The sequence below is a fragment of the Anser cygnoides genome, chromosome 5 (genome assembly GCF_040182565.1).
Source record: "Anser cygnoides isolate HZ-2024a breed goose chromosome 5, Taihu_goose_T2T_genome, whole genome shotgun sequence".
Lineage (NCBI taxonomy): Eukaryota > Metazoa > Chordata > Aves > Anseriformes > Anatidae > Anser > Anser cygnoides.
Window position 1 is genome coordinate 38,951,324 of NC_089877.1, and position 26,745 is coordinate 38,978,068.

General features: G+C 40.8%; 1 protein-coding gene across 8 annotated transcripts in view; it reads right to left on the reverse strand.

Moving 5' to 3' along the window:
- BRSK2 (BR serine/threonine kinase 2) overlaps positions 1 to 26,745 on the reverse strand; it is a 308,810-nt gene that overhangs the window by 50,607 nt on the left and 231,458 nt on the right. For all 8 annotated transcript variants that reach the window (XM_066997946.1, XM_066997944.1, XM_048066549.2 and 5 more), the window contains 7 exons: positions 26,210 to 26,243; positions 25,023 to 25,091; positions 21,878 to 22,024; positions 13,141 to 13,172; positions 8,226 to 8,390; positions 7,426 to 7,523; positions 2,296 to 2,446 (listed from right to left, as the gene is read on the reverse strand). In XM_066997946.1, coding sequence (XP_066854047.1) covers positions 2,296 to 2,446; positions 7,426 to 7,523; positions 8,226 to 8,390; positions 13,141 to 13,172; positions 21,878 to 22,024; positions 25,023 to 25,091; positions 26,210 to 26,243 — 696 coding nt within the window. The remainder of the gene's footprint in view (positions 1 to 2,295; positions 2,447 to 7,425; positions 7,524 to 8,225; positions 8,391 to 13,140; positions 13,173 to 21,877; positions 22,025 to 25,022; positions 25,092 to 26,209; positions 26,244 to 26,745) is intronic.

A 26,745-nucleotide genomic window follows, 5' to 3' on the forward strand; every position in this document is an offset into this window, starting at 1 on the left:
TTCACTTCTGGGATCTAAGACCTAGTGCTGTAAAATCCACTCTCAGTGGGTCATTTAATGGAAAATAATATGCAGCTAGCCATTAAAAATCCTTCAGTCTTGGTGGAAGGCACTTGTCATTTTGTTACTGACTGCTCTGACAGATGGTGCCCCATCAGCAATGCATCGTCCCCAGACAATCCCCATGCAGTGGTGTTTGTTAATGAAGCCAGTTCACGTTATAAACGACTGTGCTGCCAGCAACACAAAATGTGCCGTCTGTGGATGTGGAATGGTATGAATTATGGAAGCTCAGACATAGAGTAAAATAACATCTTCCATTTAACCCCTTCCAAAATAAGCTCTACCAAGCTCATCATCATCAATCATGGTGTTATTACATCCCTTCCTCCACCCTTAATCACACCTTTATGTCCAGCTCTGAGCTGTGTGGTATGCATTTCCCTCTATCTCTTTTGTGCCTGGCATGTTTCACTTCTTCCTATGAGCCAAAGTCCTTCCTTACTGATACGTCGCCTGGGTATGTGCCTCCTCTGCTCTGCACTCATCTCAGATGTTTGGCTTTAAATGCTTTCTCATCTGCAGAATTGAGTGAGACATTTAAAAGCCAAAGAAATACTTTGGATAATGAGATGCAGCTTTGCTTCTTCAGCGTTTTTGAATCCAAAAGCAAAGCTGAGAGCTGGAAGAGAAGATTTCAGCTCTCAGAAAATTTCAGGATCAATCTAACACGTTCTAGGTTGGATGAACATGACTGAATCATTACCTTCGACTGTTCATCTCACCCCTTCCTATTTGTTCCGCCCAGTTGGACAGTTACTGCAAACAGCTGCAGAGTACTGCAACTCACAGGCAGCCTTGGGGTGGGGAGAAGTGATTCACCTGTCTGGCTGATTTCTGGGAGCTTCATGGCCCAGACCTCTACCGGATACCAGATTAAACACTAAGTTGAACAAGGAGTGAGCAACTGTTTGTCAGTCTTGCATTAATCCCTATCACTTTGAGGCCTATGAAGAACACTGAGAATACACCCTGCCCTAAATGCTTCCTTAGTCCAGACCTCATTAAATATCAAAGCAAACCACACACTCGAGACAGGTTTCCAACCTACAATACAATGAAAAATCTTTCTGGCAGTGTATCTCAAGGCCATGCTAGGTCTGAAGTCCTAGCAAGATCCTCAAAACCAACATTTTTTCCTCTCTATAGACTGAACTGCAACAGTTGTCAGTAAAACTTTCCAGCAGATCTAGGGGCCTCTGGACATGAAATCATTCCATGTTCTTCACACAGTTCTCAGTCAGCAAAGGGAGTTTCTGAGCAGGCACAGCAAGCTCATTTTGAGCAGATCTTAACAGCTAAACAAAAGTAATCATGTCATAAAGCTGAAACAGAAGTTACAGCATCAACAGCATACACATTTATGAAATGTTCTTTAGTACTGATTCATTTATACAAGTGTAAAACCAAATGCATGTGCTTCCCTTAGGGTAGGCATAGTGATTGAGGAAACAACTTCCATTATTCGTATAAGTGAACTTCTACAGTTCACTTATTCTCCCAGAGCATGCCTTGAGGAAACACCATGCTCCTCTGCTGTTTCTCCACAAGACTAACACTTTCTCTGAGAGAAAAGAAGTAAAATTATACTCATTTCATTGCTTTACAGACAGGTGGTAATTTATGGGGGTCAGATGCATGTTGGCTCTGACAGCACATTTTAGAGGTATCCACAGATAGGACAGGGCTTTCCAGAGTCAAGCTGTTCTAACAACATGGATCATGAGGTTCATCTCATTTAACTTCGGGTTCCTAAAAGCTAGGTACCTAATCCAAGAGAGTCATCTAGATTCCTGCTGTAGGCTATGGAGACAGAGAAGAATGACCAGAGCATAACTTATCCTAAGAGTGTTGGAACAGAGGACATATGTATCTAAGATCTTTCAAAGACCTCATCTGTCCCCACTACCTAGAGTGACAGCCTGTGCATCCAGCTCAGACTGAATCCCTATGTTCTGGACAATTAAAATGAGATGAGATGAATCTTGCCCAGAAGACAGAGCAGTTTCCTGAGAAATAGCTGCAAGCAAACAGAGCTCTTAAGCCCCTGGCAGGGCTTCTGCTCCTGTGTGCATAAGCGCTGTTGACTGCCAGATCATGTTGCAAGTGTGCTTGGAAGTTGTTATGAGTGCTGCTATGAATAGAAAAGCTCCACAGCTCCTTTGTATGTACAACATAAAAGAGGGTAACAAACCCAGGAGGGACTCTCAGCTCTTGGGTAAAGGAGAGACCCACCTCTGTCCATGTTGTGCCATTTCAATAGCTCTGCGAGCAGGGACTGGGGAGCCGCCATCTGTCACGCTGAGAACCTCCATCGACTTCCTTTCTGGCCGCCGCTTCCCATGCCTGTTCAGCATTGGGGAGTCCACACGCTTCCGGGGGGGATCTTTATGAAAAGAAAACACTGTCAGCTGAATCTGGCTGTGATTTACCTCACAAATGTTGGATCAGTCCTTTCTCAACAATCTCACTCTCACACCCCCCTACAGAGATAGGTATCTTCATGATGGGGATGAACATTTGCGGTCTCTTTTCTTCCAAATTTACAAGCATTAAGACATAAGTTGCAATCCATCTGCAGAAAAAAGGAGTATTGCTACTGTCCTGAATGTATGAGCACTGTAAAATAAAGGTACAACTATAGCACAGCCTGCACAAATTACCTTACAAAGCTGATAACAGTAATAGCAAGATGATAGCATGGGCTATAGCAGAAGCTGTTAGCCAGAGTGTATGCCATCCAGGGATTCTGCACATGCACTCAGGTTGCTAGAGCTTGCTTTCAATGTCCATGCTAGCTAAATTTAACATGACACAAGGACATAAGTAGATTCTAAATTCAGACTCACATTCTCTTCTGAAAACATATCCTTTTTTTTGCATCTTCAAGATTAGATTTCAGTTTTCCCTGCTGTGTTATATTTTCCTCCTTCAGCATTACAAATTAAACATTCTTGTCTACCTGAGATGAATCTCTGATGAGAGCTACTGAAGTTTATCTCGGAGGTCATCATACAGCTTTTACTGCAACAGTAACTGAAGTGCTTTATACTTTTTATTGTGTAACATTCCTATGATGTATGGAAGTGCTACTTTCACTCTACAGAGTGAAAACTGGGGTATAAGAATGAGATATTTAAAGGCATTTCATACCTAAAGGTGCAGACAAACATTTACTGCAGTTTTGAGAAGCACCTAAGTTGCTCTGGAAAGAGTCTTTAGATACCAAACTGCATAACAGAAAGTGGTCTAAGGTGACTTGCCAAATCTTACACACCTCCATGGTGATGCAGGGAGCCAAATGCAGACCTGCTGAGTTCTTTTATTACTAACATATCTGATAGCATGAAAACAGTAAAGAGGAAAGCAGAAAAATAAATAGGGAAAGATTTTCTTGCTTTGATTGGGCTATTTCAGTACCCTGCCTCTGTTTATAGGTGCATTTTTAATTTTAGTGGAGAGTGACCACCTGTAAGAAAAGGCATTCTTCACCTCTTCAGTCAAAAAGAGGCTCACAGTGTCCAGTCTCTAAGGCTTCTTCCTCTGCCAGGATTCCTTTGTAAAACCAATAACGCTATATTTGACAATTATATCACTACTGCCACAGTTACGTCACTACCGCCTAGTCTGGTATTATTTTCATTACCCTGACCTCCTCAGCTCCTGCCTACTTGCTTGTTTCTTCTCTCTCTTACATCATGCTTTTTAGAATATGGTTCCCTTGACGCAGGGATTATTCTTGAAACAATGAGCATGAGTAAATACAGCCCTAATGCAAACGGGCTAGTAATAACAACCGAGTGTGTTACTGTATAAGTATTATTTGTATTATAATAATAATTCGCCTGTTAAAAATGAGTTAGAATAGAAACAGTTGTATCTCACTCCATTTCAAACTACTTTCAGTAATAAAAATGTACAGTAGGAAAAAATTCAGTGCATAAAGTTAAGGAAAAAACAGTGGAAGATAAACTTAATAAAACAGTTGTATTGAGTGACTTCAGTTGCACACAGAGAAGTGGTCAATAATAAGCTAGGACAGGATTTAGACATTTCAAATTCCTGCTTCTTCAAACAAGTTCAAAGAACAAGAAAGGATCCATCCTACAGTACAAATGCTGGTATAAGAAGTGTGATTACAGACGACTAACTCACATAACCAGGATGAAATTAAGTTTGGTATCCACAAGAGAGTAAATATAAAGATTCCTAGAGGGATATGAGACATTAGAAATGAAAGGAAAAAAGTGCAGTTGAATTAAAGAAAGGAAAAAAATGAAGTAGGAAGATGACAAAAAAGAATGAAGAAAGAAGATGAAGCAAGCAGCTAAAGTCAAAAGAAAGGAGATGAGTAAGCTCAGACTGCATCACGGTTAGTTAATAATAGAGTCTAAACAAGAAGGAAAAAGGCAAGAAAAACATTATACGAGAAGATATTTTTAAAGGCAATTTCATCCATGCATGTTCAAAACAGAACACTTTAGAAAATGGCAATTCAACCAAGTGACAGTTGCAAAAGTGACAGTTAGGCCAAATATAAGGTGGACATTAAAAGAGAGCTAAAAAGGAATTTGAAGAAAAATGAGCCAAAGATTTGAACAATGTTTTGTACAGCCGTCAAAAAAAAGAAAGCTTGAAAGAAGGATAGTAGCCAGAAGGACTATAAGGGAATCAACAGAGCAATTAAAGAAGATAAGGGTATTGCTAACAAGCTAAATCATTCTTTTATATCAATCTTTGCTCAATATGTTGGAAGATACTGATTTCCAATCTGTATTTTAAACTTTCAAATAGAGGGAATAAGCAAAAGGAGCAGGTGCTGAAACACACCCATAAATTCAACAACAGCAATTCACAAAGGTTTGACGGAAAATACATCCAGAAGTTTGCATCGACGTAGTTGGTCTTCTAACAGTGGTATTTGATTCCTCTTTAAATTGGCTACAAACCTACACTATACATGGCTAAGGTTGTCAAGTACTGTACATATTTTTTAAAAAGGTCTGAATAAGAAACCACAGGGTACTGAGTCTGTCATCAATGTCAAGTCTAAAGATGCTAAAGTACACAGCCATCCTGCCATAAAGACTAAAGTGGTGGCATATAAGAACAGTTGGAGATTTTGCAGCAGCACAGGAATTAAAAATAGGAAAACCGCGAATGTGCATACTTCTGTTTTTGAGTCTCTGGAACTATTTCACATGGAAACAAAACAAAAACCCACATTCAAGTCCTGGTCTGGATGTGGTAGTTTTGGAGATGTATTTTTCCTTTCATTTCACATCAGAAAAGTGAAGCCATTCTTAAGGTTTTTTTTTTTTTTTTCTTTTTTACGGAGGAAGGCAGTATCATGTAGATAATAATCCAATTATAACAGCATTTATCTGAAAGGCAGGAAAGTTTCATCTTCTGAGTTTGGACGAGGCACTTACATCCTAATAGGGCAACTCTGGCTCAATCTCTTGTTCTCTGGTTTATTAAGAATTTCCACCACACAGAAGCCTTTTGCTCAGGGAGACATTAGTTGACATTCACATATTTTACTGAGAAATTTCTCATTTCCATGTTTTGGAAGAAAGAGGGAAAAGCAAAATATAATGAGGTGCACCTTTTTTATTTTTTTTCCCCTGGCAAGAGCTCAGGCAATACATAACTCTCACAAATGTGGTTTCTTCAACCTGCTAATATTAAATCCATTACCTTTTCTCTGCTCTTCTCTGTTTGTGCAAAGCCATTGCTAATGGCTAATGATGAGATACTCATCAGAAGCATGACTGCTCTTAATTAAACCTTGCCCCATGTTCTCAGAAATACTGCTGGGAACAGAGGAGGTGGAAACCCCCTGTGGAAGACAAAATACAACTTACAAACTCTCAAAGAATAATGCTCCAAGTCTAACATGTGTTAATGCAGCACAAAGATACATTCACTGTAGTGTTTTCCTGATGGGGAACATTTTCACTCCTTGTACAAAAAAAAAAAATAAAAAAATCAGGAGAGAAGAACAGTTCAACACATGAAAATACATGTGTAAGAGATATACATGCTGTGTTACGGTCATAGCTGTGTATTCACTTACATGCTGGATATGAACATTCTAGTCATCTTGCTTCTTTTCTTATGACAGAAGCATTTCTAAAACAAGATGGTGGTGTCTTTGCATTGCAGGACAATCTGAGTCAAAAGCTGATGAATAAAGTGTTAGAAGACAAACTGCACTGAGAAAGGGCCTTTTGACCGGAGCACCCGCAGTAGACACAACAACCCATCTTCGTCAGGATGCTTGCTAACATACTTTCTGCAGCTCCATCCAGGTAAGTGTTTAAAAAATTACTGTGTTGACTCAGAATTTCCATTTCATCCCCCACAGATGAGATTTCCCTGTAAAATTATAGGGCCTGGAGCCTGGAACTTCGATAATGTAATAATTCAGTTCAGTATTAGCAAACGTATAGTTCAATATACCACTGCCCTGTAGGCCTGGGAGATTACAGGCTTTCCAGTGAGAATGAAGAGCACTTTGCTTCTAGCCTTCAAAGTGCTGAAATACAAGATCTAAAAATCACAACACTAGTATATAAAAATGCTATTTCAGGTCATTGACAGAAGTGAGTAATGCTTTATTAGTTAAACTTTTGTCACTCTACAGAGCAAGAGTCACTTACATAGTTAGCTCCTTAGGGGAGCATTTTTCCTGTTGTCTAGATTAGTGTAGTCCTTGGTGATCAACAGCACTCTAAAATACTAACAAATAATTCTCCAGAAATAAAACATTATCACAGGAGTTTTATAAAATATGTAATCTTACTGCTATTAAGCTTTTAAAATCTTTTTAAGATAGTCTAAAAACATGGTAGTATAATGTATGTACTATAAACAGGCAAGTGATATTACTCATACTTCTAACAGTGTATGTATTTACCTACAGAAAAGAGGATGTGTACACACATAACTTTATCGGGATGTAATGCTACACAGTCTTACTAGCACAAGTCCAGAAGCAATGCTTCTGCAATACTGCATGTAGATTAGTAATTAGAAAATTCTGCCACTACATTACAATGGTCCTAAACTTCACCTACTTGCATAGAGGCAGCTTGTGGGTCCACATGGTATTTTTTATGATTTCTGGTTCAAAACCAACTTGGATGTTTCTGCACTGACACAGATTATGTCCAGAAAAATGAATCCCTGTAACCAGAAAACAGACCTGCCTGCCTCAGGCTGCAGATTCTCACTAGCGCTGTGCACTGTTTCAGTAGGAAAGTAATAGTAATGCTAGGGTTTGAGGATATTAAAAAACAAAAAGATGAAGAGGAACTACTTAAGATGTGTTTGTGATGACAGAGGTCTTATCTGTAGTACCTATTTCATTTCTAGGGGGAAGATCCTCATCTTCATGACTGGGATACCTCTCCTTCCGGTCAAGCAGAAGAAAATAAATCATTTTCTCTTGGTTTTCTCTGAAAAAAAATGAAAATATCTTTAAATTTGAAGATAAAAAAGCAACAATGTGTAAATAAACCTTTCTCATCAAACAAATAGTTACAGTTATTCTAAATAAGCTGGAAATGCCTGCCAACTAGATATATAACCCACAAAGCTTTTGAGAACCTTGCTGTCTCCAACAAGCAGCTTGTGAGAGAAGGAAATACGATTCCCACATTACGCATCTGGAACAGAGCCACAGGATAGATGAGGTAACACATCCACAAGAAGCTGGAGAGTGGCACAAGACATATTTCCTGAGCCTCTGTGTGCTCTTTCCACCACGTGTCCCTGGTAACACCTCAGGAAACACAGCAGCTCTCAGGCATAAGTTTGAAATAAGTAACAATTTGCCCACAAAGGCATATCCAACACAAATAGCAGCACCAACACCTCCCCGTCTGGACTGCAAGACCCATCTTTTTGTGAAATGACCATGCCTAGCAGCAAGGGAAGAGACAACAATATTCCTCCGCTGACACCAAGTGTTAGGAAAGTTCAGTGACCCCTTGCTCCCTCCCAGAACATCACTGGCTGCTGAGCAGCTAGAGAGTGAGACGTTGCTACAAGTCCCTCATAGCAAGAGACACAGTAAAATGATTTCCACCTTTCCCCAGGTCTGTAAGCATCCCAGCCCCTGGACACCCAACTGATATTAAGACTGAGCAAGTGCTTACTCTTCTGACAACAAGTCCTGTAAGAGTTTATTTCGGTCACGGAAGCAGCCTAACGAGTGCATGCTATCTAACACGTCTGGATCGATATCCTCCAAGGAAGGGAGAGAACGAATCTGCACCTTTCGAGGGATTGGTTGCTCTGGTTCTGGCTCATTCTTACCACCTCTGCAGAGGAAAGAAGATTAGAGAGACAAAGGGGGCAGGGAAAGAAGGAGAGAAAAGAAACATGAGTCACAAATGAACCTGTACTCTGAAACACAGCCTGCAGCAACATATGGAAATAGCTTGTTAAATCCCCACTGAGAGACCAGATCTCGCAACCAGACAGATATTCTCTTCAGAAGACACCACCATGAAGGCTGAGAATGACCAGCACCTTGTGGATTTGGGTCTTTAATGAGAAATGTCTGTGTTCAGTCAGAAAAGCAGTAGGAACTTCACTTACCAGTGCCCTCATAATGTAAGCAGCTGTTCAGCATCCTAATGCCAAACATTTCTACAACACTACGTGGTTTTAGAGATGCTGTCTCATCAGCAGGCCAGACTCAGGCTGTCGGGCTGGGAAGCGCAAGCTGAACGATTCCCCCTCAAACAACGAGCTGTGAGAACAAACCCTCGCTGCGTTTCACCAGCTCTTTACAACCAGCACTGCAACCATTTCGTACTCAGAAACTTCCAAGGTGATTTAAGAGATCTCACTGTTGAGGTATATATTTAACACACTTTAGAGGATTTTTTTTAGGAAACCAGTTTGTTTATTTATATTCCTAAATAAAACTCTGCTTCTCTTCAGAAATGCAAATTTGAAACTTCTGGCCCAAGCATGATGCCTGAGGTCAGTGGCAAACCTAGGAACATACATTAGTGGTAGAGCATATTACTCTTTGAAAGTAGTTAACACAGGCTTCCTGCACGATCCTCTCACTCTGTTGACTGGACTCAGGAAATGCAGATTATTTGTTGCAGTTAAAAGCCCTTATTGTAAGAAACATGTCAAGATGTCATGACATCTGTAACAGACCAAATGCTACATATTGCAGGCACCCTGGATAACCTTTGCTTTTGTTTAGCTGGGAAAGGAGCAACCTAGGTCAACTCTATCCACCTAAAGAGGTGGGTTTGGTGGTGGTGGTGTTTTGGTTGGAGAAACTGTCTATACGGGCCCTTCGCTATTTCTCAGTGGATGCTCTGTGTGACCTTGAGGCTTTCAAATTCTTCAGGTGAGGTCTTCCCTTTCCTTTCTGTGATGTCAATGTGTGACTATCGGGTCCAGGCTGCATTTGTTGTTTATGGGGCTGATGCCTCCTTGGAGTCTCACAGAAGTCTCTATGTCTTGTGCAATGACAACATGGTCCTGAATCTAATGGCTAAATTTGGAAATCTTGTCCAACTAAAGAAATATCTTACTCCATGAGTGCCCTGTCTTTAGGAGGTAGCTACTCTTAAAGCTGGTTATTAGTCAAAGTGTGTCAAGATTTAGCTCCCAGCAGGTAATAAGCAAAGACTAGACCATAACCTTGGCTATTAAAGCCACTGATGATATTGTCATTAAGATAAATTCTTGCAGGATGGACCTTCGGACAGCAGCTGAGATTTTGTTTTTTAATGATCTGGAGTTCATTTTTAGAAGGAACAGACTTCATTAATAATTTATTACATTAAAAACAGAGGTCCTTAAGGTAATTTAAGAGACTAAGAAGAAATTATTGTTTTGGAAAATTCCCAGAAATTTTGGGTTGCCTACTTGTTGCCCTAGCCTACAGCAGAATATCACCTGCAAGCATCTTTTACAGCTATCAGCTTGGGTGCCATTTCTAGAGAGCACAACTTGGTATCTTCTGTGCAGTGAAAAGTGGCTTTTCCTTATGCCCGGCACCTGGTCAGCCTCAGACATAGGCAGGAATATTCATACCTCCTCATCAGGTACCAGAAAAATCTGCAAGAGGTGCCTCATCATTTGGCAATGCATTCAGTGCTTTGGGAAATGAAAATCACCGGTCTGTGCTGTGATTGGCATGCCTGTATTGCCTGTTCCATTCTCAGTCTGGTAGAGAGTGACAAATTTGTTGCATTTCAACCCACATAGACATCAAACAATGTCACCCAATGAATACTGCAAATCACGTATATTTTTTAAAGGCCTGCATGAATGTAATTACTGCTTTTAAACCCTGCCTCTTTTGTGAGGAATGGTGCATACAATGGATGTGATTCCAGAACAGGGCGGACTTTTTCAGTCTCTCCATGAAATTTCCTTGTGAATCTCACTGAGATGCACATTTACATCAGAGCAAAGTGAAGCAGCACTGATACCATTCTTCTTCTGATTTTAGTAAATTTGGTACCTCCACAATTAGGGCAATAATTCAGTGTTACTGAAGTATGCATTTACCATAATAGCTAAATTTATTTGCCATCTTGCTTTAGTACAAAGAGGTGAAAACATCTGCTGTTTATTTGCTGATTGAAGATAACCTGTGCTTGAAGTAAAAATAAATGAATTAAATTAAAAAGGCTTAAAAAAACTCACTGAATTAATTTGGGTGGGAGAGTAAGAAGAACTGGAGGCTGGTGATGAAAGGTTTCTCCTTGGTTTTTCTTTTTTATAGGCTTGTGAATCATGATTTCAACTTTCAAGACCTCCTTCTCTGTCCGCTGAGACTGCAATTAAACCTTTTCCCCAGTTTTACAAAATCCTGAATATTTATTTGAAGAATTAAGTGAAATGACTTATTGGGTTCTGAGAACAACCTTCAGGTCAGCAACTTATATATGACAAAGAATAAAGATTTAACATGGGACAGTAGTGTTAAGTGAAGTAAGGAGAAAATGAAAGATGTGAGCAAAACAGCTACAGTGTGCAAACACTTGTAACCACTCCTTCTCTGTCAGCATCAGTATTTCCAGGCAAAATGAATGCAAAGAGGCTGTGAAACATTACCAGATGAAAGCAGTAGAGTTTTGGAGGTGGTAAAGTTATTCACAGACTAAATTTAGCCAAAGGAGGTTAACCTCCTTAGGTCAATCCATGGCCAGTAGAGAATGAGAGAGAGAGAGCCTTAAAAATATAGCTTTAAAAAGCTATTTTGAGCAGAAACTTTGTTTTAGGCAATCTGAACAGATTTCTGGAGGAGCCTTTCTCTCTCTTTATTGACTATAGCAGGAGTGTAGGAGGCACTTGCTTTTGCGAAACTCAGCTTATACTTATGAGAATGGCTTCAGATGCCATTTCCGTCAGGCTAAAAACCTGTTCACTGTGCCAGTCATCACAGAATCTGACCTTCATCAAGAAGTGCATGAAAACGTTCTAACGCTTATGTCTGCAAAGAAAAAAATCTTCATATTTAAAATCTAGAATAAAGTCATGAAATAACACCTGCCTAATTGTGCACGTGAGCCGGGGACAATAACCCTCTGAGGCGAAAACTTCCAGGTTAAAATCTTGAGGATGGTTACAGTAATAATAGAAGTGATCAATGACATTTAATTTTATTTCCTATTCCACTTCTGATTAAAGCACAGAGAAACTGAAGTCAGCTGATCTTACTCCATAAAGAAACAAAGGGGATCAGCTGTCCAGTCTTACAGAACCAGAATTTACTTCTGGAATTTCTAGTGCGACTTTACAGGAGGGCTACTTCAGATTTACAATTAGAGATTTTCCCCCTCAATTTCTCTTACATTTATCCATCAGAGCTGAAAAAAAACAAACCTGTAGCAAACAAGACTCAAGTCCTTCTCTGATTTTAAAAGGTGCCATGTCAGCCGGTAACTGTAGAGCGCATGAAAAAGCCACAGGCAGAGTGCTGCCACCATTTCAGGTGAACTAAGAACAAAACATGTTATTCTACAAACTGTTGAATGCCCTTGGGTCCTACTGAAGTCAGTGAAGCCAGCAAGTGAACAGTGCCCATAAGATAGATTTAGAGAAAACAAAACAAATCAAAACAAAGGTGTTTTTTCTTCCTGGTGACAGGCTTAAATATCAGTTCATATCATCCTCAAATATTTCCCAAGAGCAATGAGAGAAGGATTATGAAGGCAGGACTTTTCTTATCACCCACCCAGGGAGTGTGTAGGAACGCTGACCCCCAGAAGCAAGTATCAAAGCATAATTTCCTTATTTAATATCTGCGAAGTATTCTCCTTAGTTTGATTGGGTTATCGTGAGTACAAACAAAAAATGTTATTTACTTAGGTTTCTTTAAATACTATTAGGGCTACACAGAGTGCAAGGTCACTTTTAAAAGCTATCAATCTTCCTTACACCCAAACCACTCAACAGGCATGTACTTTTATCACAGACCTCCTGTTTCACTGTCAAGACTGCTGCTTTTAATCAAGTCACAGAACTACTCTCACATCAACAGGTTACAAGGTCAGAAGCAGCCTCTTAGCTTGCTGTGAAGCAGTAGGGATTATGAGACAGAAAATCTCTTGTTCACAGGTGCTTACTTATCAATATAATAATTTTTGTTTCTACTTGGAAAGCCAAGATGCCAAGAAGGAACAAGCAAAAGCTTTCTTGTCAAGAAGGTATTACAAGGGATTCTCTGGAGCACTTGAAGAGCAAACCAAATACGGCTGTTAGGTTGTGGGTTTTTTCAGTGGTGATGACTTGCAGATATCTTTTTAACACAACAAGTTGGTGGACTAAATGTTTTATTTCAGACAACTGTTAGTCACTGCATACATATTTCCTAGCTTGAATCTATAGAGATGAAATTATACTAGCAGCAGAGGGTAAAAAAACCCAACACATTAGATGCCTTCCCATCCTCTGCCCCTTTCTCCACCTGTGTGAAAGCTGCTTTCAAACTCCAATCTCTCTTGTCATAGATCACGAGAATACCAGCCCCCATAACATGATTAATACTGAATGCATGCAAAAGTGAATTCAAAAAGTGTTACTTACATATACCATATGTGTTTCTGAATATGTTCTAGCTGCAAAGAAAAAGAAAACAAGGAATTAACTCTGTAAAACAAAAAAGGTAACTCCATAAGACATCCTTATTCAAGGCTTGCTTGTAGTGAGGACTAAATCCACTATTCCAGAGCTGGATCTGTGCGAACAACAGGAACTTTTTACTGCATAAAGAGCATGTTCATCCTCACCCACCCCACTGTATATGAGAATATTACTCTGGACAATGGAACAACTCAGGAGCAAATCCCAGGAAAATGTGCAAGGACGAGGCTTCACCGGCAAGTGTTTTGGCCATTTAAGTTCTTCCCTTCCTAAGCCATTCCCCTTGAAAATACAACTGAAGCTAACAAACTGCTCCTATCAGTATGTGCACAATGACTGACAGTTTACAGCAAAAGTTCATTTCTGGTTTTTATTTTGGAAAGAGAGAGAGAACGAAACAGAAACAGGTTGAAATAGACAATGTACATGAACAAAATAAAATGTGGACATGTGACATGATCTTCTGTCAGGACGCATGCTTGATTAGTGTCAGGTTTATCATTAAAATCTGAAGACCAAGTGGAATTAGGTTCTATGTCAAAAAGATACTATTTATTGTTCCAGCAGCTGAACCCCAGACTGCAAATTTATTTTGCTTCCATTTTTTCTGCTTCACATGTGAACATTTTACTATGTAATGAAGGACTGACCAAAGCTCAACAGTGGCTTTGTCCACCCATGGAAGGCATATACCAGAAAATGTTACATGATGACCACAATTCCCATGAGCAGAGGGGAAAAAAATAACATCTTTTTTCCAAGAGAAACCCCAACAGCAGGGAGAACAAACTAACATTATATACTTACAGCAGAACCTTCTAATCCTGTTTTTTTGAAGCATCATCACAATAGAAAAGCACTTTTCATAGATACTCAGGGATTATTCATTATGAGAACAATATTTCTTGTATTTCCCGTTACAAACCACCTTTGTACGTGCAGAGCAATGTGCACTCTCACTGCACACAAGCTTGTGTTTGTGCAACACGCAACTGAGAGGCAGGGGAGAGCTGGAAAAAAACTCAAGCGCTAACAGCTACACAATGAAATCGCAGGCCCATTAAACTGGTCAGGAAGAACGGAGACAGCTGTCCTGCTCCTATTACTTTCCACTTCAATTCCAGAATCAGAGAGCGAAAAAGAAAAAAAAAAAAAAAAAAAGGAATGGACAAACAACAAAATCTCACAGATAGAAAGTAAGTGTTCATCACAGAGAGGAGTGAATCAGAGGCCTCTGTGCTATGGGACAACAGCTCCTTGCCTGAATGTATGGAGTTTACATGGCAAGGTTTTGGTAGCAGGGGGCTGCAGGGGTGCCTTCTGTGAGCAGAGCCCAGCAGCTGCCCCATGTTAGATAAGAGCCAGCTCCACCTGCTCCAAAGGGACCTGCCACTGGCCAGAACCCAGCCATGAGCAATGTCGTTTGTCCCTCAGTGAGAGCAGATCTAAGAAAGGGAAAAAAACTGGTGCACAACTGCAGCTAGGAGAGAGGGGTGAGAACCAGTCCTGCAGCCCCTGAGGTGAGTGCAGCAGGAGGGCAGGAGGTGCTCCAGGCACGCAGCAGCAGTTCCCCTGCGGCCTGTGGAGAGGCCCCTGGTGGAGCAGGCTGTCCCCCTGCAGCCCATGGGTCCCACACGGAGCAGATCTCCACACTGCAGCCCGTGGAGGAGCCCCCGGTGGAGCAGGTGGATGTGGCCTGGAGGAGGCTGCGGCCCATGGAGAGCCCCCGCAGGAGCAGGCTCCGGGCCGGAGCTGCAGCCCGTGGAGAGGAGCCCACGCAGGAGCAGGGGGCCTGGGGGGAGCTGCTGCCCGTGGGGGACCCATGCTGGAGCAGTTTGCTCCTGACGAATAGGCAATAAATTATACTAATCTCCCTACATTGAGTCTGTTTTGCCTGTGATTATAATTGTTGAGTGATCTCCCTGTCCTCATCTCAGCCTTTGAGCCCCCTTTTTTTTTTCCATTTCATCGCATTTTCTCCTGCTTCCCCTTTGAGGAGGGGGAGTGAGAGAACAGTTATGGTGGAGTTCAGCTGCCCAACTGGGTAACACCACACTGGGAAGCCCAGACAATCTCAGATCAGCTCTATATGAGATAATTTTAAAAGTGAGACAGGACTTGTATCAAAAACAAAGAAACAAGGAAAGCTCAGGAAACCATGACAGAAGGTGAAACCTGCATCCTGATGTCACGTCATTTCCAGTCACAGGAACTCTGGTAGTTGGACTGAAGAGACCACAGGGCCACGTGTTTTTTTTTTTTTAATTATTACTGCTCATACTGGCATTGCATTATATGACACAGAACCCCAGTCTGTGGGCCACAGCTCTGCCACAGGGAGCCCCCATCATCACAGCTCCCCCGTATCAGGCAGTCCTTTCACTCCTGCACTACTAAGAGACAGGTGGAGTATTCATGACACACTGCCGTCTCCCCTGAGCAGCTTAATTTAAGGAGATAAGGTACATATCTATGTATGTTCCCCTAACAGACTGGAGATGCAGCTCTCTTCCTCTTGCTCTGTGCAAGCCGAGGTACAGAGCCTATTAGAAGAGTCTGTTTTGTACATCTTCCACAGGACAGGCCTGTAACATTTTTAGTTATCAAGTGCACACTACTATGAGGATCTGCTAAGGACTGTGCCTCCTTTGTTTGGTAAAACCACCCTATGAGATTAACGAATGGTTGAGGTGGGAAGGGACCTCTGGAGGTCATCTGGTCCAACCCTTGCTCAAGCAGGGACACCCAGACATGAGGTCTATCTACCATATCCAGGAGGCTTTTGAAGATCTCCGAGGAGGGAGACTCCACAAGCACTCTTTAGCAACGTGTGCCAGGGCTCTGTCACTGAATAGTAAAGAGCAGCTTCCTGTGTTCAGATGGAACCTCTTGTGTTCCAGTTTGTGCCCACTGTCTCTGGTCCTGGCACTGGGCACCACTGAAAAGCGCCTGAGATGCATATCTACTCTATTTCCTATACACCACATGGAGGATTAGAGACATTAATGATTTCAGACAAGATGCAGATGATGCAGCTAAGCAATGTCCATGTCTCTTTCATGCTTGCTTCTTCTCTTGCATTTTCTGTCTCTCTGGGTCACATTTTTCTTTTGTGCCTGCGATAGGCAGAAAACAGCACTTTGTTCTTTAAGTCAGAGAGGGGGAAGAAAGGAGGGTCACCAGTTCATGTCTTAGTCACGGAACCCTTGGGCTCCTTCGGAGAAGATATGAAAGAGAAATCCCTTCTGTCCATCCTGCTGATCAATCTCCTCCAAGCTAATTATCCCATATAGCGTTTTTCTGAAAGAGAAGTCCCATAGCACCATGATATATATCTGAAGGTGTATGAGAGCTCTCATGTGGGAACAACAATGGCTGCTGTTTACCTACACATCTGCAGTTCCATCCACATCAAAATCATTGCTGTGAAGTACTCAGGGATATCCCAGATACAGAAAGTACTCTACAAAACCAATTTCTATTCTGATTCAAATGTAATTGCATTGAAATGTTATTACAAGTGTACTTGCCGCTGCCAACATCTTCATTGCTTTTTTAAAGGTAATTAATTAATGCTTTGTTGCTTTTCATCTGCATTAAAGTGACAGAAGGGTTATGGGAGGGCGATTGGTTTTGACAAGGAGAAGTCTGTATGCTTTTTACTATGCAGTGCAGGGGAGGGAGATACACAGTGAGAGCTAATCTCACTCCTCCTGCCTTCATTTAAACACAATGTTTAAATGCATTTAAGTGACGAAGGCATTTAACAGCCCTCCCCAGAGGGTTCTTCTTGCTGTTTGCACATGAGTTTGCCAAATTTAATGCCATTTTATGGAAGTTGTTAAAATGCTGCTTCCTAATATCTCCTAGCCTCCGCAGGCAATTGCCTCATGATGCCATCTCTAAAACAACAAAACATGCTCAGATCCATTGCACATGCACAGTCAGAGGACAGACTTCTGCAAACTAAAATGCTGTGATGGAAGGAGAAAGGGAATTCCTTTATCATGGTTTTACTTAAAATACTTCCAATATATATTAACCTTGTATACTGAAGTAGCATTTAGGAGCCACACTCATAGATCCACTGTGATAAAGAGCTGTATAAATTAATCAGAAAAGGAGGTCTCCTCCCCCAAGGAGCTTACGTCTGAATTCTAAGACCGGGAACAACAGATGGAGACAGACAGGCAGATGGAAAACAAGACAGTGCTGTCTACATCCTCAGCACCGATCTCAGCAGAGTGGTTGCCAAGCTAAAAAGTTCTGACCTGATGAAAAACTTTCTCGAAGTCTGTAGATATGGATGAGGGCTTCTGGGCTTGAACTCATGTCAGTTTCCAAACTTCCCTGTCCAGAAAGTGAACAGTCTCAAACCCATCTGTGCACTAAATCAATCTACACTTCAGATCCTTGTTGTTCAGTTAGAAGATCCTCTAGTCTGGGCTTTAAACCTGCTGTATGATGTCAAGATACAGGCTTTTCCTGACCAAAGGATTCAAGCTGAGCACAAACAGCAGTGGTAGAACTATTATCTTTGTCAGTAGTAGCAGCCATACGATAGCAGCCTCTAGGGACCTTGACAAGGGCAAGGCATCACTGTGCTAAGTGCACATTGTAGGAATAGGCCTTTGGCAGCCAAAAGCATACTGCCTAAAATACATCAACTGGACAATTACCTCCATTCTACAGGTGGTGAAGTGAGATAATCTGAATGATGTGATAGGCACCTTACCAAAAGACCTTCTAGAAAAATGAAGGAAGCAAGATAAGTTTTCCCTCAGTTGTTTTTTTAACATTCTTTAGATTCTGTGCTCCAAGCAATAGAGATAACGTCATCATTAGCACGCATTAGACCCCAGGAAAAAAAAAAGGAACATCAGAGAAGAGATTCTGAAAATTTGGGTAATTTAACTTGGCTAGTATTTCAGACTTAACATCTATGTGGACACTCAATGCAAGTTAAGTCATTTTATTCTGGAATAAAATGTCAGCACTGGGAACAGTAACAGTTTTATCATAATAGCTTATTCTGCAATAACTGATCTGCTCTGATCCAACTTACTACACATACACAGTTTTGACAATGCTCACCCATCTTTAACAGGAGAGTGGACCAAAAGCTCCTTACTCTCCCCTCTTTGCCTTTGTGTTTCTGCAGAAGAAAACATCAGTGGAGAATGCAAATGGATTCTACCACAGGAACTGTAATTCTCCACTGTAAAGATGCTGAATCATTGAAAACATCCAAGGAGAAAACATTCACTTTCCAAAGTGCACATAATCGAAAGGAACTGTATCCTGCAATACTGCAGGCACTGAGAGCACTCATTTTCTTCCATAAACCTTATCTAACTGAAAACTAGTTCACTTTGCCCTCCTGATACTACTTCTACTAGAAAGCTGTCCCAGAACCCCACTGATACAGCTAAAATGCGTTTTCCAATTTCCAGCCTACTTTCACATCAGGCTATTTGACATACATGTGTTTTTGTGACAGTATCTTCCTTTAGTTTAAATAAACCTCTCCTTGGTAATTACCTCTAATGCATATGAGGATGACTAGTGCATCCTCTCTCACACATCACCTGGGTACACTAAGTCGAGCTCTTTTAGACTGTTATTCAGACAAGCTCTCTCCAGTTCTGACCACCTTAGTATTCATCCTTTACACCACTGCCAGTTTGATTTAATCTTTCCTGAATACAGGTGGTCAGAAATACCACGCCCAGAAGCTAGGATCTCCTTTTGCAGCCTACTGAAAGAAAAACATGGATTCTTTTACTCAAAGTATGTTTGTACTCAAAGTATGGTAATCAAGCCCAGTAAAGGAGTGTGGTCAGGCACATCCCACTGTCTGTTCTTCAGGTTACATAACACATGGTGAGCATGAAGATTATTCCACTAAGAAATAATGAACTCTTCTTTCCATAAATGAATCATATACACTGAAAAGTAATGCCAATTTCTGAAGGCAGGAAAGGGCCAGCAACAATAATTCCGAGTACTCTCCTCTCCATTAATTGTCTCAAGCTCTACCACTGAAGCCGAATGATGACAGTTGAATGTGAATACTAGTTCTGTTTTTGTTGATCATTTTAACAGATGGACTGGGGAAGGTGTGGGTGTGCTGTGAAATGGCAATTACTGCAGGGAGGGAAATGCAGTTGGAGGAAAAGGAAAAAAAGATATAAATCAAAAAAAAAAGAAGAAACAAAGCAGAGAGAGGAAAGGAAAAATAGAAGAAAAAAATCTAGTGACCTTACATTCACTATATTTTTCTGCTGAATTCACTAGTAAGACACTGAACGAACAATCACTAATGGTAACAACTACATCTGTCCTTATTGTACCCAGGCCACAATTTTGCTCACATCTTTATATAAACATCAAATTGATTCAAGTGAGAAATTTTCCAGGAATAGAGGCTTCCAAATAAACCCATACTTATATCCTTTCTTCAGAGGACGCAGCTGAAACAGAATTCAGATCTCTCCTGGAAATAAATTCCCAGCTCCTGTGCAGTAAACAAAGAGCTCCCTTCTGCCTGGCGCTCTAAGCAACCACAACGCTAACAGCATAGAAAGGGAAGTGTGACAGCAGCAGGGACAGCAAACCAAGACCCTAAAATAATGAAAATAAGACTGCAGCTAGTAACAAAGACCAATCCTTTTTTCCTCTCATCTCTCAGCTCCTAAAGATATTTTATTTCAAATTCTTATTCACAATCTACTGGTTAGTGCTTGTCCATAACTGATCTGTTTTCTTTCTCCCTAAGGAAATAAGACCTTCTTTTTGATCAAGAAAAGGGGGAGATCACTATGGGACCTTGATTTACTTTAACGTTTTTCTCTCTTGTGTGTGTACAGTTTCTGTTGTATCGCATAATTCAAAACCTTCAGGCAATACTAAGAAATTGGATTGTTCTATAACAAAATTAAATCATAACAATTTGAAGAAGATCTAATGTCTGATGATCTGCTCACTGGCATACTCAAGCCATCTGCACTAAGATCTTTCAGAGAAAAATAAGAACATCTCATCTGTTCTGCATCATGCTGGTTTCCGGAGCAAGAGCAGCAATGTATGTATCTGGGAAGCAAAGGCAGTATGCTCGTCATTCAGGGGCTCGTCTACCCACCCCTTGCTGCCTTATTGCCTTGCTCTATCCAGTTTGTGAGGCAGGGAATACTGTTACATTCACCTCATGGAAAGGAAACTGAGGTAGAGAAGGACTTAGTGACTTTCTCAGTCACAAAAAACACCTGTCTCACTTCTCAGAGTACAGCCCTAGCCTCTGGAGAATTCTTCGCATAAAAATACTTGAAAAAATATTGTTTTCTCACTTTCTTTAAAAATATAATGAAAAAGGGCTTTTGAAGTGCCTAACATATGTATTTATTTTTCTATCAGTGCTACTCCCATACTGCAATGTGATGGTTACTGTGTTTGCAGAGGTAAGGATACCTGTAATACCATAAAGAACTTTCTACCTACGTCACCCGTGCATGACCTGGTTTCGTAAGGAACGAAATAAAAACCTGGCTGCAGCTGCCAGGTACTATTCTTAAGAGAGTTGAGAAGGGAGCTTCAGTTCACTTCTTAGCAGACAGGTGTGTGCATCCCAAAAGCACCATCACAGCTGGTGGAGACTGATGCTGTTAGCAATCTCAGCAGAGAGGCCAAGCACTGATCTGAGAGTTTATTTATAAATATTTTAGCAGACTGAAGAACCAGGAGGAGTTTTAAATTTACATTTCTTTATACATACTCCCACTCAGAATCTGTGAGCTTAGTAAATCTGTATAAAATCATCACCAGAGCCTGACAATAGGATTTACAAGGGCAATGTACCCATAAAGGCAGAAGCCTCCACTGACAAGCAGGCAATCTTGCTTTCCAAAACGATTTTAATTGCTAATTTTTTTTAATTCCCCAAAATAATTACCACAGTGTTAATGAAGGATACAATCACTACACAGTGCTCACCCTTGCAGGCTCTCTGTTGTAGTGACGGGATGTATCTGAGATGCAAAGATTCAATGATTCAATGCCAAATGCCAGGAGCTCAGCACTGCAGGTCTAATCGTGCTCAGGACCACAGGGCACGACATGGAATAGCGAACTAGAAGGTACCCACTCTGAATGCTGCCACAGGATAATGCAGAGCACATGCAGGATAGAATACAATGCAGCTGTGTGGCATGAAGCGAGAAGCCACACTTTTGTTAGAAATGTGAAAAAAAATGTACTCTGCTTAATAGCAAAGCTTCAAAGAACTGTCCTAGCAGTTTTGACCTTCAAACAATTACATCACATCCCTGACAAACTGGTGCACCTACCAGGAGAGCCAGACTACCCAGGTGGACTCCAAAATGTGCTAATGGGTCAGTAGCACTGTGTTGACATCATGAAGGAGTTAGTCTAAATGCCCACTGTGGCATATGAGGGAGAATTATGAAGCTAGAGAAGCAACACAAAGGTAATCTGGCCCCATCATTTAAAAGAGAAGGCATCAAACTTCTTCCCCAGACTCCACTAACTCCACTCATCCTTGGTTCAGGAAGAAACACACAGGACTGGCAGCAAATCAACAAGTTTCCTTAATTATACACCCGCAACTGCAACGAAGTGACCAGTGAAGCCTTGGCCACATGGCTTGCAGCAAATGCCTTCCTACCGTGAGACGTTTCGAGGCATCCACTTCAATCATCCCCCGCAAGAGGTTCTGACAGTCCGGAGGGATAAAATGTGGCATGTGGAACACTCCACGTTTCACCTTCTCCAACAGCTGCCTCAAGTTGTCGTCATCGAACGGCAGGGCACCCTGCAGGGATGTGACAGAGTTGGGGATAGGAGAGAGGAGGGCAAGGGAGTTAGTTGGAAAGGGCAAAAGGAGAAAAGCCAAGATAAACATCATGAAAGAAAGGAAAAGAGAAAATCAGCTCATAATGAAGTATTATAATAAGTGAAACAGTCTTTTTATCCACTGAAAATAAATAATTTCTTAGTGCTGCTGTGTTTTCTCCAATGCAGGAAAAAAACTGAGGACACAGTATATATTTTTTTTAACCTTTAATTAGAAAATGACTACCAGTATAAAGCATAATACAAAATATGAAATTGCCTTTCCAGGCAAATTCAGCAAAGATGCATGGATTCACTTAAATTCAGCTCAAGCTTTTGATCTGCTGGTATTCCTCCTGGGCGTACTTTCACTGCAGCAATGTTTATCGTCTCCTTATTTTTAATCTTCCCGAGACACATTTATTGCAGACATTGGAAAGGAGGTGAACAGCATTTGAGAGACTTTCAGCAAAGAACATCCTCTTTCTGACGGAGCAGTGGAATGACACAGCTGAAAGAAACCCTAACCAACTTTAGCCTTTTGGAAGCAGCAGACATTCTCCCTGGTTAATACACTTCATGCAGTTCCCATGCTGTGGTCAGGTCATCAGTTCCTATTGCTTCCCTACTGTAGCTCACTTACATGAATGGCTTGAGTTTTTTTAGCTGGAATTACATTTTGAATAGATCATCAGCTTGTCACAAAAAGCAGCAAAAGGCCTATCCTTGCTGCAAGGACAAAAAGGAAAAAAGAAGTTGAAATCTTTAGGATAACTCCACCGACTGAAGCCAATATCCTCTTATAGCAAGTCTGCACCTTCCTGGATGTTCTCACTTCCCTCTTTCACTGACTAATTCTGGTAGGTGCTGAGCTTCTTCGATTTCCAGGAAGGTTTGTAGGAAGTTGCAAGCTGTCAGCTGCTGTGATAATGAAGCTTTCAGTTGTCAGTGCTGGCACTGCTCTTACTACAGCGAGTATTGCATCTGTATAAGGAGGCCTGTGTCTGGTTTAGTGAGACCAACAGCTCCATTTACAGAAGCCTCAGAAAGCCCACCTGACGGCAACAGCTACTGGGCACTATTTACTTTTGTTTGTTCATTCAAGCAGCCATGAAGAAAGAGCCTCCCTGTCTTCTGCAACCAACCTCCTGAGTTACCTGCTTTTCTCCTAACCATTCCAGACTCACAGGAAAATCAATTCTGATAGTTCAGTACTTTGGCTAACACAATTTAATCCACGATGAAGACAGCAAGGCTGCTTTGTGGCATTTCCTGAAGGTAACAACTACAGCTCTTTTATTACTACCACCTGCTATTACAGCTTGAGACTTTTTGCAGGGTTTCTCCTGACATAATTAACTGGAGAGCTCTGCACTCTCTGTCAATAATAGACTTATTTCAGTCGTTTTGCAGGCTCATGTATATATGTAGGAACAGATGAAGATGCTTCCCAGCAACAGACAGACACCAAATCTTGACAGAGAATCCACCTGAAAAGGAAAAGGCCACTCCCACAAGTCCTAGCCATCTTGCCACCTTCTCTTGTCTTTTCTTACAAACTCAGTAAGTCATATTAAGAGCTCATTTTATACCTCTGCTTTGTCACCCATGCAAATAGTTGCTCAAGAGCAAGAGATGAACAGGGGATACTTAGTGAGACAGTTAAAACTCTTCCCTTGCAACATCACGTTAATAAATTTTAAAATTAGAAATATCAGAAAATTTTAATAACCAAAAAAGAAAAAAGAACAAAATTTGTTAAGGTGAATTAAAGCATCATACTGAGATTATTTCACGATATCTTGATTCTAACTATTTTAAAAAATTATCAGTATAATTTCTGAAACAAAAATCCTTTCTAATTTTCAAGTATTTTAAGCCAAAATTATGAACAGAATCTAACCCTGGCAGAAATTTTTATTTTCACTGAACAAATGCTTTTGTCAAAATAAAACATTTAAGTGAAGAATTAGTAACTAGGTTTACTAATAATCATAAAAGGACATCAAAATTTGGCTTCAGGGTTGTTATTTTTGTAATTGTAGATGATCGTTCCCACTATTACAAAAAAACTAATGCACATTAAATCTATTCTCACATATACTATTAATTCTGCATGTAGTAATGTCATACTTACATGAACTTATATCTGTATTTTCCTACACTTAACCATGGAAATTGATAACATGCCAAGCCTATCTGCTTTCAGCTGGACATCCAATTATTGTATGTTTGGGAGTGTTACATTACACTGCAAATCAGAATAAATTCTGCAGAGAATTGAAACTTTGATCGAAAGACGGCTAAGTTACAAGATACTACATTTTGAATACTAAGGAAAGTATTACATCTGAGCCAGATGGGAACTAATTTAAATGTTGTACTACTGGCTTAGTTTTATATTCTCAAGTGAACCAAATAAAAACTTAGCTCAATACTTGCATGAAACAAAATTGTTGCACTTAAATCTTCTCTTGACAAAGGACTGCAGTTAATGTATGCATATACCTACTGAAATGCATATATACATACAGCAGAAAAAAACAAATGCTTCCCAAACCCAGCCATGTTTTAATCCTGTGAAGGGCAACTTATTTGACATTCTCTGTGTCCTGGAGTTGTAACCCTGTGCATTCTTTTGGGTAAAAAAAAATCAGTGTGCTTTGAATGGGGCTTTTCAAAGGGCTGCAATATTACAACACAGCAAAGAACATTTATGGAGGCAAGACTTCAGCACTTGTCTATGCTCTCCCGTGCAGAGCAGCCGCATTTCAAAGAAGCAGTGAAATATTCTTCATGCTTTTCCTTTGGGACTGATGTAGAACTAAGAGGAAAGGATGCAACCGAGAGATACAAAAATAGGGGAACTAAAAAAAACGACAATCTGTACATGATGTCAATAGAATCACCATTAAATACAGCAGCATTTTGGGATTTTTCTTTTCTTTTTAAAGGATAGAGCAAGGAAGATGACTCACCACTAGCAACGCAAATAAAATGACTCCACAGCTCCAGACGTCTGCTTTCCTTCCATCGTATTTTTCTCCCTGCACAGCAACGACACAGGTTCAAAAGAGTGCTCACTAGTAAATGAATTAATTACCCTTGAAGAACACGAGAGAGGAGAATGGGAAATCCCACATTTTGGTTCAGCCACCTGCTTCCCAAGGTGGCCTTCCCAACTAGAAGGCCACAGCACAGCCCATTAATTGAATTTTATGAACATCAGTTTACAGTCTTATTTGGGTTCTGCAAGAACAGGGTCAGAAGTGGGGAGCAAGGCAGGAATGGCTGATGACTGGAACAATTTTAGAACTGGCACTTAAACAGAGTCAGAGGTGCATTAAAGACATCAAGAAGGTGTTCTCTTCCTTGGTTCTTCAGGGAGCTCATCACCAGTCACATTATTTGTGAACTCAGGTATTGGTTGGACAGTGTCCTCTGTACGCTTCTTGTTTGGCTTTATATTAATGATATGCTCCAAAAGGGTGATAGGCTTCTTTCCTGAGACCTCTCTAGTTCTGGATTCAGCTCCCCAGCATAAGAAGGACATGGACCTGTTGGAGTGAGTCCAGAGGAGGCCACAAGGATCCTCAGAGGGCTGGAGTACCTCTCCTATGGAGACAGGCTGAGGGAGCTGGGGTTGTTCAGCGTGGAGGAGAAAAGGCTCCGGGGAGGCCTTATAGCATCCTTCCAGTGCCTACAGGGGGCTACAGGGTGAATCTTGCCCACTGAAATCTGGGGTACTTATTTTAAAAGGACAAAGGAAGAGTAGGGGGAAAGGATAGTTTATATCACATAAAAGAAACCAACATCACTGACAGCCAACCCCAGTTCTTCTGCTGAAATGATAGCTACATCAGGGAAGGCAGAACATAGGGGACTGCACTCCTTGGGTGGAAAGATCAAGTTAACTGAGGCTACTGCTTTTCTGTCTGAACACATGGCACAAAGGGTACTGTGAGAACAACATGGGATCATTTCCCTCCCACGGTTGATGTGGCTTGATTCAGAGCTGAGCCAAACAACCACAACCACAGTTACATTCGCTGTCTCCCTTCCCATGCTGTCTGCTGTGGACAGATTTCTTGTAGGGAGGGTCTATCAGCACATACGCAATGAGTGACACTTTAAAATACAGGTACACTGATTTTAATCATCTTACCCGGATAACTTCAGGGCAGGCATAATGTGGTGATCTGAAACACAAAATACAGTTGAATGAGCATGCAACAGTCTGGTATTTATGAATTATTTGCATTTCCATTTTGCTTAACAATTTTTGCTTTAACAATTTTGCTTTGGATTGGCTTGCTTATACAGAAAGCAAGTGTGCAAAGCCAGCACTTTCTTTCCTTACCTTAATGAGAATACCTTTGTAAGACAAACTCTGAAAACGGTCAGCTAGCATAATGCAAAATTCTGTGGCCCTACTACGAATTTCTTAAAAGCTAGAAAGGAAGAGAAGACCAGGCATATTCTGCGATTATACAAAATTCCAGCCTTCTAACCATGTGCTTTTACTTGACCATGTATCTAACTAGAAGGAAGACATGCATTGGAAAGCCTTTTAGGAAAACAAACAAACAAACAAACATAACAATGTTTTCAGAACAAACACATGCATCCCCAAACATTTTCTTGCATTTCTTCTGCTAAGACTGCTCTCAATTACTCCAGCGGTCATTACAGCTGCCAATA